Raw genomic sequence first — 16284 nt, 5'->3', positions numbered from 1 at the left:
ACACTGGGGGATAGGGGAGGCTAGGGGACTGTCTAGGGCAGGGGGGAAAAAATGGACACATATGTAATACCCTTTGTATTACTTTAAGCAATAAAAAAAAAAAAGAAAGAAAATCACTAAACTAGACAAACGTAAAAAAATAAAATAAAATAAATAAAATAAAATAAAATAAACTTCAAACAAAAAAGCGGGGGGAAAAAAACAGCACACAAAAACCCCCACTCTGATTAAACTTAATTCTAGTGGCAAATATATAGAAATGAATACATAGAAAAATGATAATTAAAAAGCAGACTATATAATAACATGCACAGAGATTATGTTGCTGTATAAAATATATATGCAATAACTGGCATGTGACTTAATAGTCCTCTGATCATTTTTGTTAAACAGTATGTTAATAATTACATTAAGATTTTAAAATTGTGAAATGCTAACAACTCATTTCAGTAATTATTAATTAATTATTATTTATTAACTATTATTATTATTTTTTAACATTAACATAGCAGCTACTTCTGGTCTAATGGAGGGCCCAGGCAAGATACCAGGCCATCGGTACAGAGTATTACATGCCAAGATAGGGATTCATCAAAAGAGAGGAGCAATAAGTTTACATATAAAGAAATAAAGAAGCATTCTCTACAATAGCCAATGCACAAACAGAACTATAAACTACATTAAGTCTATTAGGATAATAATCTATGTCTGCATTTGATCTAACTGGCTTCATATTTTAAGTAAAATTAAAATATTGCAAAAAAAAGTAAACAAAGTATATTGATAACTTGTGCTTTCCTTTTATTTCAGATTCTTCCAGAAGTCAATGGGTTTGAGGTACATCCATTGGTAAAAAGCTCATCGTGGTCGTAGTTTGATGAGCCTGACATTTGAACATGGCAAACATTGCCCTCCGAAACCTACAATATAAAGGGGGAAAGCTGGTATTATCCTATAATGGCTTAGAATCCAATATAATAAAAGACTAATATGCACATCGACCGAACGGCGGAACGACCGTTTGCTATGACACGCACTGACTTCCAGGGGGCAGATGCTCAACACAGGAGCTCCCCCCTGGTGGTCAGTGCACTCCCACAGGGGGAGCACCACTCAGCCAGAAGCCAGGCTCATGGCTGGTAAGCGCAGTGGCAGTAGCGGGAACCTCTCCCGCCTCTACAGCAGCGCTAAGGATGTCCAACTGACGGTTTAGGGCTGCTCTCCAGAGGGAGCGGGCCTAAGCCATCAGTCGGACATCACCCAAGGGCTCCTGGACTGCAAGGGGGTGCAGGCTGGATTTCGTGCACCGGGTCTCCAGTTTTAAAATACTTTCAAATATGGCTAAGATGCCACTACTGCCAATTGACATCTCCAACTTTAACATCTCCTGTTGCAAACCTTTATAAATGTAGAAAGTATATGGACGGTTAAAGACCAATTTTGTGACATTGATTATAAACATTGAAGGTATTTAGTAAAAATCAATAATTATGTGTTTAAATGATGTTTCTAATATCAATTACAATAATGTATCTATTTGAACTAAGGATATGCATTTTATGCATCTGTTCTGAGCAAGGTCAGTAGAAATTAAAGGGAGTTTGAGAATGACCGATCTTTCCAAAAGAACTACCAATAAGTTCTGTATTTAAAATGCGTTCTTTATTCTTCTTATATGGTCTGAATGGTCTTAAAAGTTTTCCCATTTCTTTACATACCTGTAACTAAAGCTGCTCTCCTAAACATGAGCATAAATACGTAGGTTTAATAGAAGCAGCATTGGCATTCCAGCATCAAATTACTTGAACTCTACTAAGATTTTTCTGGTCAAATATTCAAGCACAGTGGATTGGTTCATTCCATCTTTTAGCAGCCACAGAAAACAAAATAACCAAAGCTTCAGGGAGGACGCAGGAAAGAAATCCTTACTGAGAACCCTGACAAAGGGAGTAGGGTTCTTCCTCTGTTATCCTGAATGACTGTACTCTCCAGAAGCCCTTCATGTTAGCACTGGATTTTCATCTTGCATTTGCATCTAGTATATCTACTAGAAAGGAGACATACCACTTAGGGAGCCCAACATTGCCTTACCTTGTCCATGTTGTAGTAACAGAATCACTCTTTTCTTTGAAATACCAATTGCACGTATTTTGGGAGGGATAACCACGAGAACTCGCTGAGCCTACCTTCCAGCAGCTTTTCTGCCAAGGGGCATGTGAGATGAAACTCGAATTTGGAGGTGCTTAGCTGGTAGAACTTGGGTTTTGGGTTGCTTGTGACCATCTTGCCTCCATGTGGAAAGAACCTGTCACAGAACTGGAGCTCTGGGCATTTGAAGTTTCCAGCTGCATGAGTCAAATAACTTTTATACTAGTTCAAAATGAGTTTCTGTCACTCACCTCCCCAGAAGTCTTACAATATTATCTACTGCCTTTTTAACATTCTTTCTGTATCTATTATTTTGTTCAGAAGCATTTTAGACATTACTTACTTTTTGTTGGCAACCACATAAATACAGGGGTTGTAGAATGTAGAAGACTTTGCAAACAGTGGAGCAATGATAGCCATGGAGGGGGGAATCTTCTTTGGGTCCCCAAAAGAAGCCCATAAGCACACAATCGAATAAGGGGACCACGCCACCAGGAACATGAATATCATTATCACAGACATCTGTAAAAGAAATCAGCATTTGCCAAACCCAATATCTAATTAGCTAGTATATCTAAAATAGCATAAAATTATCTAGATTAGAATTTGAATAAGTTTATGTTATTGATGACATAAAGGAAAAATTGAATCCCCCCTCCCCCCCCCCCACACACACACACTGCTCTTTGCTCGTGTGCAAATAAAGAAGTCACCTATGATAGCAAGAGCTTGTGAGGATACAATGTGAACAAATGTAAAGAAGGCCTCCTTTCTTTTGGTGTGCTAGGGGAGGACACAAAAGCTGGCTTTGATGAAAAGCAGATCTATTCCCACTCCTAACCCATTTCTAGTAGCTGTGCTATGGACTCCTGGCATATACCAGTATAGACTAACTAATACATTGTTCAGAACTCAGAAAGTCTCAGGAACTGGTGGTGACAGCTAGCTATGAAGGTGGGGCTGCCCATGGAATTTAAAACAGCTCACTGAAATATGCAAAAAGAAGCACCTAGACTTTCGAATTCCCTCTGCACTCAGGCCTGTCCTCTCCCAAAAGCACCCGAAAGTGTAGGAGGGGGAAAGCAGGGGAACTCAGGACTGAGGACACTGGGCTCAGCTGAGAGCCAGTGTGCTGTACTGAAAAGAGGGGTGCTGCATGCTGTCCCCTTCATGCTCTGAGCCATAGCATACAGGTAGACAGACTTGTATGTTCCACCTAGGAACATAAAAGAATCTTCTCCTTGGAAAGTGACCAGCCCAGAAGGAAATGCCTAGAGTCAGATTGTCAGAAAGCCCCCAAAGAAGCATCCCAACAAAAGAGCCCATGCAGAGCCTACAGTCAGCTTTCTAGTGCATCACTTTCAACTCGCAAGGGCAATCACTGGCCACCAGACACTGAGGAAACACGCAAACTCACAGGCAGAGTTCAAAATGGTTCAGAAAATCAGGAGAAACAAAAAATATGTGAACAGACAGAAAACGGAAATATATGCATAATAACATCACAGAAGTGAGAGAAGATATAAAACAAGAAGAGACTATTAAAAAGAGTGTAAAGTATAAAATAATTTTTTTATCTATAACAATGGTTTTTACCCTATATATAAAAGAGAGCAGAATTGTTTAAAGACAATAGAAAGGGTAAGATCAATGAGTTGAGTCATGCAAGTGCAGGGTCAGATCCTATCTTTATTTAAAATTTGATATTATGTTCAATATGCATTATGTTCAATGCAAAGTTAAGCTTTGCATTAACTCTGATCTTTTTAGTACTGCATTAACTACTTTTCTTATTACTGAGTTTTTGGGGGCCTACTTAAATTTTACACCCAAGGCTTGAGCATCACTCTCCTCACCCAATCCCAGACCTGGACAAGATTGAGGAAACCTCTCAGAAAGTAGAAACAAAAACAAACAAACAAAACAAGCAAACAAATAAACCCAAAACAGGGACAACATAGGAGAGAAAAGTTTTAGTAATTAGAAGATAAACCCAGGAGACTAAATATCCAAATAAAAGAAGTTCCAGGAAAAGAGAACAGAGAATGTAAAGCAGGTGGGAGATCACCAGAGAAATGATACAAGAACCCCCTAAAGGCAGGACCTGGTTCTTCACTTGCCAAGCACTTACCAAGCACCAGCACATGGCTGAAAAAAGAGCCACTCCAAGCACATCAGCATGAAGTTCCAGAAAGCCGGAGACACAGACGCTCCTACAGCTTCCAGAGATCACACACAGACTGCTACAAAGGCCCAGGCAGCAGAATGCCGTCAGCCATTGTTCTCAATAGCAACACAGAAGCTAGGAGACTACACAGCATGCCTTCAAAGTTCTTTGAAAATCATTTCTCGACTTAAACTTGTACACCATCAAACAATCAGTCCAATATGATAGAATTTTAAGACATTTTCAGGCAGGCAAAATCCTTTGACATTTACCTCCTGATAAACTCAGGAATCTTCTTGGGAATGTGCTCCACCAAATGAAAGGGAGTAACCAAGGAAAAGGAAGACAGGCAACCCAGACACAGGCGATCCAACCGAGAGAGGCCAAAGGCACTCCCAGCTGGTGATGAAGGAGACCCAAGGTGCCAGCTTTCAGGGCTGCGGTTTTAGAGAACTGCCCATGCAGAGCAGAGCAAGAGGCCCAGAAGTGCCAGGAAGCAAAATTCCAAGAAAAGGAGAAAGTCCCTGATGCACTTAAATATACTGAGAGTAAATTGACGCTGCTGGTGGAGAGATTAGAGATGAATTAGTGACAGGTACACAGAACAGGAAGCAAACAAAACTGCAAAGAGAGGGGGAGGGAGGGAGAGGACAAGAAAGGGAGAGAGTGAAGGAGGGAGAAAGAGAAAGAAAGAAAAAATAAATTATTAACTCCATGGGGAAAAAGTTTGTGTGTGTGTGTTTAAGATTTTTTTATTGATTTTTAGAGAGAGAGCAAAGGAAAGGAAGAGAGAGAGAGAGAGAGAGAGAGAGAGAGAGAGAGAGAGAGAGAGAAACAGAGAAGCATCTATGTGAGAGGGAAATATTAATCAGCTGCCTCCTGCTTGCCCCCTACTGGGGATCAAGCCTGAAACCTGTGACCTAACCAAGAATCAAACCAGCAACCTTTTCAGTGCATGGGACAATACCCAACCAACTGAGCAACACTGGCCAGGGCAAGAAAAATGTTTTATAAAAAAATGAATCGTAAGTTATATAAATGTCTAATCTCTGGGTTGGACACCTGAAACTGTTGTGCCCAGATTTCAAAGTTCCCAAGACCCCCAGGGAGCCAGTCAGTCCGATGCAAAAGCAAAGAGTCATCTATTTCAAACCCGGGTTTGGCTCCCCTGCCACACTCACCGATGTAACGGTAAGCTCCAGTGGCCAAGAGAGAGAGAGGCCTGATGGGACAGGGGGTTTTAAAGGGGGGTGGAGTGAGGGCAGGAGAGGGGACTGTGGGCCCCACTGATTGGCCAGGCGCGAGTCGGGTCATCTCTATGGCGCACACGTCCCTTGATTGTCATTGGTTAGTTTAAAGAAATCCTGGGCGTGGCCAGCAGGGGCCTGGGCTTCCGGGAAGAAGGCACTCTCCTGAGCACATGGCGGCCGCCCCAAAAATGGAGGACCCAGGGCAAGATGGAGGGTGCAGTCCTAGCCCCCCCCAGGGCGAGCTGAGCCCGGGCTCAGGGGCCAGTCCGGTTGCTGGGGGTCCAGTAGATCGACCAGTTCCAGCCCAGGCAGGAAGTCCACGTCCTCCGTCTCGTTCCCGGGGGTGTCGGTGATCGCCTCCTCCTCCATCTCCTCGGGCGAGGGCACGCGCCCCGCCCCGCCGCCGCTGCTGCTGCCGCGTGGGTCCGGTCCGGGGGCGGCGGGCAGGTGGCAGCCTGCGCCGGGCTCCCGCCGTGGGCTGGGGAGTCGGTGCCCGAGGCCGCCAGCAGCGTGGTCAGGCCCTGAGACGACTGGCCCTTTCAATCCCCCCTTTGTCTTGGAACTTCCGGCTCAATCATGAGACGGACTGCATTTCTATTCCACCATTGCTAGAGGCCCGTACTGGGCATACAGAACTATCAACTGAACTATCCCTATAAGCTTAACAAATGGTCCGGTGGAAGGGAAAGAAACCATTTTAGATTCAACAACTTCTATTGAAATAGGATTTTTCTTCTTAAAATTCCTCCATGCCTATCAAAAAGCCAAATCAAGATTAATTTATCTACTGTCCTGATGTTTGCATAAACACAACAAGAATGGTAACTGACTATCTTTGCTGGAATTTCATGGTTGAACCTTAATGTGCCCCGTAGGGCCAGGAAGCCAAGCCATCCAGATGCCATCAGGCCTGCCTGCAGTATCTGCTGAGTTAGGTGAATCCCTCACCTGTAGCAACTCCACCTGAGCCCACGCTCCAGGCTTTAAGGCCCATCTCAGTAGCCCTCCTACTCGTTGCGGCCCAGAGTGTGTGGGGGTTCCGCAGGGATGCAGAGGCATCTTTACTGCTCCCCTTCTACTCTTACCAACCGCCAGTGATGGTAGGGCATGGGCCTGACGCTCCAGCGCCAGCCATCTTCAGGGCTCCCAAGCAGGATACCAGGCTTTCTTCGTGGCATTCTTAGTGGCTTCAAGTCTTTAGAGCTCAGACAGGGCTCTTTAAAACATGATACTCCAGTCAAAGTTTTCCGTTAATAAAACCATTATTAGGAACCAGTCTCATTGGATCTATGCAAAGAAACGTACTTATTTAGCATTGCCAGATTTCGGAGGAATTACATAAGGAGAAAAACATACTGATCTACTCTAAGATTTTCTGACTTTCCTTGCTAATTCCTTTTCATGGATTTAAAACAAAACAGTAACTGTTGGTATAAAACCTTCTTTCTATGCATAACTATTCCTCAGACCTTCTATTCTAAACAGGCTTTTTCCAGTTTTACTACCCCTGACATGGGCATGGTGACTCAGGCCTGCAAGACAGTATTACAGGCTGCCAACTGTTAGCTGTCTCTCAACAGAGACCAAAACCTGATGGGCACCGTTCCCTGCCCAGTTGGACACCTGCCCTCTTGGCAGCTAGGCACCCTTTACTTTTGGGGGTCACCCCACACAGCTCCCTTCCAGGATAGCCAACATACATTCAAAACCTGCAAAAGAATCAAAAGTTAATATAACATATCAATACAATGAAAAACATGTGACCCCATAAATTGTCCTTGTCTCTTTGGAGCCTTGTCCATGAAGATGCAGGCATTATCTAAGTGTATTACACAGTATTGTGGGGGCTCCTGGTGACAGGAGTGGTCGCGAGCCATGTTACCAGCATCAGGCAGGTCGAGCACGCCGTAGCTTGAGCTTGAGCGGGTTGTGTTGATCTCGATCGATGCTCCATTTGGTGATGAAGTCTTTCTGGGTCATGGATGGATCCGCTGACCGGACGTGAGTGTGATGGATCCAGGTCGCGACACTGTCTACCTTTACAGTCTTGGGATCTTGAGCAGACAGGAACAGATGTGGAGGCCTCCCTTTCTCACATCCTAGGACAGGACTTTTGACCTATGTCTCATCCAGATAGAAACGGTCCACATTTATATCACAAAATACCAACAAATCAGTTTCAGTTGTGTAGCCAGTCTGAGTTTTGACTTCTCTCTGGAAGTCTCAGAGATGGTGAATACCATCTAGAAGCTATTAATCCATTCACACAGTCCCCCAAAAGTTAAAGAGGAAGGAAAGAATCATTCAATGTCACTCAAGAGGATTTCGGCGAAACAACAAAATTGACAGATTAAACACATTGGAAAACCAAGGCCAGAAGTACCCTCTGACGCTTCAGGGGTACCAAGGAAGGAGAAGTTAGGCCACAACCAGCCCTTCTCACAATCCACCATTAGTGACCAGTCCCAGCTCACTGGTCTACCATCCATTTAACATTTCTTTTTTCCTCCTATCACACCAAGGCCATGCTTTCCAGGTAGCTAGAACTTTTAGCCTTAATTTTTAGGTGATTAGCACTAGTTAAACAATTTTAAACAACAAAGATACATATTTAAGTAAACACATTATCTAGAACCTAGGTTAAACTTAGGCATATCCTGGGTCTCCCAAATACTGAGTTGGCAAGGTAACTGGAGCCCTTTAAGATCAGTATGAAACCACAGTTTCTACCTGAAGGACTTTGACATAACCTTTAATTGTCCTTAGTTTAAGGAAGGCAGTGTTTTCTAGATTTCATTTCTCAATACTTAACCAACAGATTTAATTCTGTCTTCTAGATTTTTCATGAGGCAAATTACTTTTTACTTTCAAGTGGCTCTGGAGAACCACATTCGAGCCTTGCAAGACAGGTTTTTGGCCTCCCTGGTCTTTTCAGATGTAAATTGACCACATTCTTTAAGATTTTGCTGCAGGCAGGAGGCGACTATCTCCTCCCTCCATTAAGAAAAGCTTTCTTAATTAACAAAGGACCAGTTTTTTTTTTTTTTTTCCTTTGGAAAAACTGTTCTTTATTATGGATTAGTCTTGGGATTTATCCTGCACTTTTGAAAGGAGACGCTAGCTTAAAACCCTATCCAAAATCGGACGGTGCGCACATTAGTTTTAAGCCAGCTTTTCTCCCTACACGTGCACAGAAATCCCAGACGCATTTACTTGGGGAGGGGGTGACCTGTTTCCACAGACCCTCACTCAGGCGGCCGTGGACTACCACACAAAGGAGGGGGGAGGGCAGTCCCCCTCCCTCCACACTCAGACATTCAAACAATCCATTCAATTCCTAACAACTTCCCAACCCCTGAGGGAGCTCTAAAGCCTCCCCCAGTCTCCTTGAAATGATCAATCACAATACCCAAAGGTGCAGTCTGAGTCCGTCCCATAACATCCATCCAGTACAAACACAGAACACTAAACAGGGCCCGAAAATACAGGCTTCCAATTCCATGGAAGCCAAACCCGAAAGCTAGACAATGGCCTTATACCAAACTAGCTAGCAGGAGCGACCTGCTTTCCGCGAGGGGCATATCCATCCCTCTGAGGGGCATATCCATCCCTCCTGGGGTGAGGGGCATATCCATCCCTCCTGGGGAGCGGAACGTCTTCCAACTCTCCCCCGCCTGTGGTCGTTCACGGCGCGTCCGCCTAGACCCCTCAGGCAATCCAGAAACGAGCTCAAACAGAACAGAACACACAAGGACACACACCTACCGCGGTCAGTCAGACTCTTCGGACTGGGGGTCCCTCAGTGGTCCTGGGAATCCCGGACGAGCCCCCAAAATGTTGTGCCCAGATTTCAAAGTTCCCAAGACCCCCAGGGAGCCAGTCAGTCCGATGCAAAAGCAAAGAGTCATCTATTTCAAACCCGGGTTTGGCTCCCCTGCCACACTCACCGATGTAACGGTAAGCTCCAGTGGCCAAGAGAGAGAGAGGCCTGATGGGACAGGGGGTTTTAAAGGGGGGTGGAGTGAGGGCAGGAGAGGGGACTGTGGGCCCCACTGATTGGCCAGGCGCGAGTCGGGTCATCTCTATGGCGCACACGTCCCTTGATTGTCATTGGTTAGTTTAAAGAAATCCTGGGCGTGGCCAGCAGGGGCCTGGGCTTCCGGGAAGAAGGCACTCTCCTGAGCACATGGCGGCCGCCCCAAAAATGGAGGACCCAGGGCAAGATGGAGGGTGCAGTCCTAGCCCCCCCCAGGGCGAGCTGAGCCCGGGCTCAGGGGCCAGTCCGGTTGCTGGGGGTCCAGTAGATCGACCAGTTCCAGCCCAGGCAGGAAGTCCACATCCTCCGTCTCGTTCCCGGGGGTGTCGGTGATCGCCTCCTCCTCCATCTCCTCGGGCGAGGGCACGCGCCCCGCCCCGCCGCCGCTGCTGCTGCCGCGTGGGTCCGGTCCGGGGGCGGCGGGCAGGTGGCAGCCTGCGCCGGGCTCCCGCCGTGGGCTGGGGAGTCGGTGCCCGAGGCCGCCAGCAGCGTGGTCAGGCCCTGAGACGACTGGCCCTTTCAAAACTAATACAATGTTGTGAATAATATCAACTATAAGTGAATAATAAAAATTGTTTTCAAATGAAATACAAAGCATTGGCTCCTACAGAGATCTGCAATAAATAAAATGTAGAGAATCACAATAATGTAAAATTGACTCTTCATTTAACCAAAGAAGATGAGGAGAGAGAAAAGTGGGTGGGGGGGAATAGAAAAGATCGGTGGTGTAAGAGAAATAAATTCTCATTGTCCATAGTAGGAAATCAAGAGGTAATGGTAAACAAAAATATCCAAAACAACAGATGAGCACATTGTTCAACACTGTGGAGGCAAACACCAGACAAAAGAGCCAGAGAGTAAGAATTGTGGGGGTGAGGAGAGGTGACTGCAGGGGCCAGGGGACCACATATGTATAAAAGCTTGATTGCAAAAAAGTCTTAAAGATTTTAATGTCTTACCTTTGTTACATCTACCTGATCTGCCCAATCTCTGTTGAGGTACTCAGTGCAGTTACTGGTAGCATGACATTTAATGGATCGAGTGACATGGTAATAGCAGTAAAACATCACAGTCAAGGGCACAATAAAATTTATCGCAATAACTGTCATCGTGAAAGAAACAAAAGATCTGAAAATAAGAAAAGGGCATCTAAATCACTACTTATTTAATTGGGGAAGGGAAACAGCATAATTCTTTGAACTAGAGGCCCAGTGTATGAATTCGTGCATGGGTGTGGTCCCTCAGCCTGGCCAGCGATCGGGGCCGATAGGGGCCATCTTGGTCAGTCTGACCAGGGTCGATCGAGGTCAGTTGGCTGGGGGGAGGGACCTCGGGAGGTTGGCTGGTTGTGGTACGTTGGCTGTGGGAGCACACTGACCACCAGGGGGCAGCTCCTGCATTGAGCATCTGCCCCCTGGTGGTCAGTGTGCATCATAGTGACCAGTCGACCAATTGTTTGGTCGACATGTCATAACGGTCGCTTAGGCTTTTATACATATAGATAATACTGGCACCATCCAGCAGTCACTATATCATTACATGGCTTAGAATGTATACTTGACTTTTAGCCCATTTAGACTAGGGGTTGGGACCACATTCATTTAGATACTGTCTATGACTGCTTCACAGGCAGAGTGGAATGGTTGTAACAGAGACAATATCACCCTAAAGCCTCAAAATATTCACTTGTCAAACCTGTACAGAAAGAGATTTAGAGTTAGATTTAGTTTGAGAGTTAGAAATTTTCTATTTGTTTTTCTGAGTGATCTTTCACTTTCTTTAAGAAGCTAAATTATCCTCTTTTCCCTAGTAAATAGAGAAGAGCATCACCCAGTAGCAAGCAAATCCTTGCAGTGATGGTGCTTTTGCTGCCTGACTCTCTGAAGATACTTTATCACCAAGTGAGTTTGAAAAGATAGGAAGGAGCCAGCCTCCGTGAAAGCCCGAGCTACATGCTGTCTAGTGATACTGACACTCCCTTATCCCTCCCAGATTCTCCCTCCAACGTGCAAATATCAGAAGGGTGTTTTGTATCCCCTTTTCCACCAGAGAAGAGAGAAGAAAGGACAGGGTAGGAGTAGGGCGCGGAGGAAGGGACAAGGGGAGCTGGATGGTGTTTACTTGCAAACAAGCGTAATTCAAAGCTTGGAATCACATCACCACCAAGGAAGCCCGTCGCCACTCTGTACGGAAAACATTTGATCTGAGCTTAAACTTGAAAGGGTGAGAAAATGTCTACATTAGAAGCACTTCATTATAAAGTGTGAAAGTGTCTCTTACACATCATTTTTCCGCCAGTTTATGGTACAGGTGGCCCCAGTAGGGTCTGGGGCATAACTAGCCCACCCTATGATAGGCATCAAAGCCCAAAAGAGGCCATTGATCCAAGCCCCCAGAATCATGCTGATGTAGGTGTGGGTGGTCATTCTTCTTCCTATGAACAAACATATGAAATATTAGCCTCATTTTCCCATAATGAAATTCATATCTCCACTTTGTTTTAACTGATTATTCAAAGTTGTTCTCAAGTAGATTGTTTATAGAACACTTCAGCTCACTCAAAGCCTATCCAACAGATAAAAGGATCATTGGGAGGATACGCAGAGAGAAGCGTTTTCCAGACCTGAGGAAGCAGCATCTGCAAAGACCCCAGAGTGGGAAAGGGAGTGGCCAGGACCCCAAAATGAGAGGGCACAAGCCAAAGCTAGAAGGGTAGCAGGGCCTTGGAGGCGGTTGTGATATTTGGATGTTATTCTAAGTATAATAGGAAATCATTTAAACTTTTGAACAATGATTGTTAGAGAAATAAAACTGATCATGACTGCAACCCATTTACATTCTAAAGTGAATGTGTATCAAGTGGTACTTAGACAAGACAGGAATTCATTGAGAAAAATGCTGTACCCGCATCAGGATGGCAAATGGTCAGGTATCGATCCATGGCCACAACTGTGAGTAATCCAATACTTGCCATTCCAAAGAAGATATTCAATCCAGCATAAACCTGAAAATCAAAATTGTAAAGAACCCACTGTTCTACACCTCCCAAGAGACAGTTACATTTTTATCCCAGTGCTAGGATATATAAACGTTCTAGTATTATACTAATTTTAAAATACATCTTCCATTGTCAAAGTGTAACTGGTTTAATGGAAATTGTTTTGAGACTTCATTAATTAAAATAAAATTTTAAGACTTAAAGTAAAGCTTCTAACCAGTATACTCGATAAACAGGGGGAAAAACTCTAAAAACAGAAAAATAGGCTATTCATGAAAGAGGAAACTGAATGTTTGTGACATTAAAAAAATGTATACCACATTATGTATTCAAAGAAGTGAAAACTATGGACACCATTTTACACTCATCAAAATGGTAAAAATTTAAGTTTGACAATCCCAAGTGTTGGGGAAAATGTGGAGTAACAGAAGTTCTTGTAAGTGACACAACCATTCTGGAGAGCAATTTGGCCGCATCTGATAAAGTTGAAGATGAACATTCTCTACAACCCAACCAACTTCTCCTAAGCAATGTATCTAAAGAAACATGGGTAAGAACATCCATTGAAACCTTTTTTTATGACAGAAAAGCATTGGGAATAAATGTTCAATAATAGAAAAATAAATATGTTGGCATGTGTTTATAAAATGGCTAAAACTTAAAAATATAGAATAATGAAAGTTGCATAATGCAAACAATATGTTGATACAAAATTTAAAGCATTAAGTATTTAGTTTATGTACACATAAATATGTAGTAAGATTAAGAAAACATTCATGGGAGAGAATGGAATAAACCATTGGGATGGTTTGCAATGACCTTCAACTACATCTGTAAAGTTTTTTATCTTTAAAAAGAAAAACAATCTGAAGTACATATTGAAAAACATTGGGGGGGAGGGGGGGAGATGACAAATGTAATAGTGTCAACAATAAAGATTTTTTTTTCCAAAAAGGAAAACATTAAGACTTGACAAAACTGTTTCATGTATACATGGATATTTATTATTCTGTTAGACTTATTTTGCTTTTTATGATTTTATAACTTAAAATGGTAAACTTAAAAAATCAGGCAAAATGTCTTATTTGCCTACTATCTTAACACAAATTAATATTAATTTACTTTCTTGTAATATTAATTTACTTATCAATGTGATAGCTTAACTACATTACTTAGATATATCTTTAATATTTATTTCAAATGAAAGCAGGGTATTTCTTTTTGAACTTGCATTTGAATATGCAAGTTTTCACCATTTTTCTCTAGTTGAATGTTAATTTTTTGTTAGTTTGGTTTTTTCTTTTAGGTTGAAAAAAATTTTAAATATAATTATGGCTAGCGAGTTCATTTCTCTGGTTAAAGAATATGTTTTTCAGTACTCGTGAAACTGTTCTCAAAAAGAGCACTATACCTATTATCTATGATCTTATTTGATTAAAGCCCATGGGACTTTTTTAGACATTTAAATTTATATCCCTTTAATCTACTTTATTTAATTCCGAAGATCTCCAATACCTGGCATCCTGCATACCCAAATTTCCAACTTCCATGCAGATCTGAAGCAGCAGACATGGGATAGCCAATGCTACTGACCCCTATGTCAGTAACAGCCAGGTTCATGATAATTGCATTTGTGGGTGTCCGGAGTTCCTTGTACGTAATGAAGATGCCCAGAACTATTATGTTGCTGAGAATACTTATCGTACCTGATAACATAATAATCAAATGTATGGATTATAAAAGAATTATTAATTTTATAGAAAACTTTTCTCAGCCCCATGTCACTTCTCTCACATGGTGTTTCAAGATTCAAAGTTGCCCTGGCAAGGTAGCTCAGTTGGTTAGAGCATCATCCCAATATGTCAAGGTTGTGGGTTTGATCCCTAGTCAGGGCACACAGAATCAACCTGTGAATGCATAAGTACAACTCCTCTGTTTCTCTCTCTCCCTTTTTTACTTCTCTCTAAAATCAACCAATAAATAAATAAACATCCAAAGTAACTTACGATACTAACCACCATTAGCAATGTTTCACGTATCCTCTCACTGACATTGTTATTGGACCTTTACAGCCGGAAACAGTGCAACAATCATCACCCTCATTTACTTGACCACCCCAACTCAGAAAGCAAAAGTGATTTCGGGAGGTTGGCTAACCATATGACACTGGAATCATCTCTAAACCTATGCTTTTTCTACTGCCTTATGCTGAAATCCTCTGCTTTTCTTCACCCACATAAAAGTAGAAGTACTATTAAGGGGGTAATTAAACATCCATACCTGCCATAATCAAGTAAGTTGCAACAATATTGTGTTCAGTCTGTGAAAAGACAGAGCCATCTTCATTTTTAAAGTCTGAACTGTTGCTTAAATTATTCTTTAGCATTCTGGAGGGAAGATATGAGTCAGCCTTCAATAATTATAAAATGCTGTAAATGCCACTGAGGAAGGAATTTTCAGAACTAATCATTTCCACTTCAAGGTCTCAAAGAATAGCCTTTTCATAGAGGCCCTCCCTTAACAAATGTGATTGGGCTAAAGAGAAAAGGATTTTAATCCCCAGAGCAAGGGAAAACCTTATTAACAAAATAAAGAGAAATACCAGGCCAAACATTTTAACCAATTTGGGCATCAGCCTTATGTCTAGAGATTATCAAACATCCCATTTAAACAATAAACAAACTCAGAAAATCAGTGCAGGAGCTGACTTAACTGTTCTCTGCTGGAAATCAGTTCTGAAATTAAGAGCCAGGCTTAGTCCTAAAACCATTGAGATTAAAGTCCCTGTTTTCAGTTGATCCTTTAAAGTATTTCCATTTCAGATACTTTTGGTTTTTTCCATAACAATTTCATAGAGACAAAGAAGTAATCTTCCACATCCTTCCAAATGTCACACCCGTAAAGGTAGCATTGTTTGGTTTATACCCTTTTTGCTTTCCTTTGCTTATACAAACGTATTTATAAAAGGGTTTGAGGTGTCTCCCACTTTCTTAAAAGCAAAAATAGGGAGCTATATTTATATAAAATCATTCTGCAACTTGTTTTCCCCTAAATTCCAGGTCTATAAATCTAATTTATTAATAGTTATATATTTCATAGCATGGATAGGTATCGCATGATCTACTTCACAATCCACCTCAGTTAATTTACCCTATACTTTAATATGTACAAGTAATTATCTGATCATAACCACAGCACATATCAGCCAAGAACCTGGATTCATTCATCTTGTACCAGGCAATTCTAATATTCTGAACCACCTTGTTGTAACTCAAAAAACAGGTTACATAAGTGGATTACAATCTAACATACATTTATTGGTAGACTAAGATAACCCTACCACCTTTTCCCCCATACTTTTGTCATGTAATATTACTGGATTCTTCTCAACAATGAATTTAAAATCAAACTCTAGAAATGCTACATGCACCGAATAGTGTAAGCATGACAGAACCACTAGAGGGCTTTATTTCCCCATTTAATTTAACTATATAATCTTAGAATGGCACAGCAAGGGACCTAAGATAATGGTTTTGCCTCAATTCTCTCAGCTGTACATAAACAGAAGCAAGTGAACCAGGCTGGGTGACCTATCCCAGATCTTATAGCTATCAGAACTCAAAATTTTAATAAATGTAAATACTGCAGAGTATCAATGCCAGTGAAGTGAATTTCAACAGTATTT

The 16284-nt window shown here is 42.3% G+C and overlaps 1 protein-coding gene across 1 annotated transcript; it reads right to left on the bottom strand.

Annotated features, from left to right (window-relative positions):
- Positions 1-778: 778 nt before the first annotated feature.
- Positions 779-15214, bottom strand: RRH (retinal pigment epithelium-derived rhodopsin homolog). Its single transcript, XM_059662308.1, has 7 exons — positions 14880-15214; positions 14115-14305; positions 12506-12605; positions 11882-12035; positions 10561-10729; positions 2492-2670; positions 779-920 (listed from the first exon to the last, which is right to left on the bottom strand). The coding sequence occupies exons 1-7, from the start codon at positions 14983-14985 to the stop codon at positions 824-826; spliced, it is 996 nt and encodes a 331-aa protein (XP_059518291.1). The 5' UTR covers positions 14986-15214; the 3' UTR covers positions 779-823.
- Between the last annotated feature and the right edge of the window lie 1070 nt (positions 15215-16284).

Source organism: Myotis daubentonii, chromosome 1 (assembly GCF_963259705.1).
Source record: "Myotis daubentonii chromosome 1, mMyoDau2.1, whole genome shotgun sequence".
NCBI lineage: Eukaryota > Metazoa > Chordata > Mammalia > Chiroptera > Vespertilionidae > Myotis > Myotis daubentonii.
Note: the sequence above shows the minus strand (reverse complement) of the source record. Positions and strands in the feature narration are given on the sequence as shown.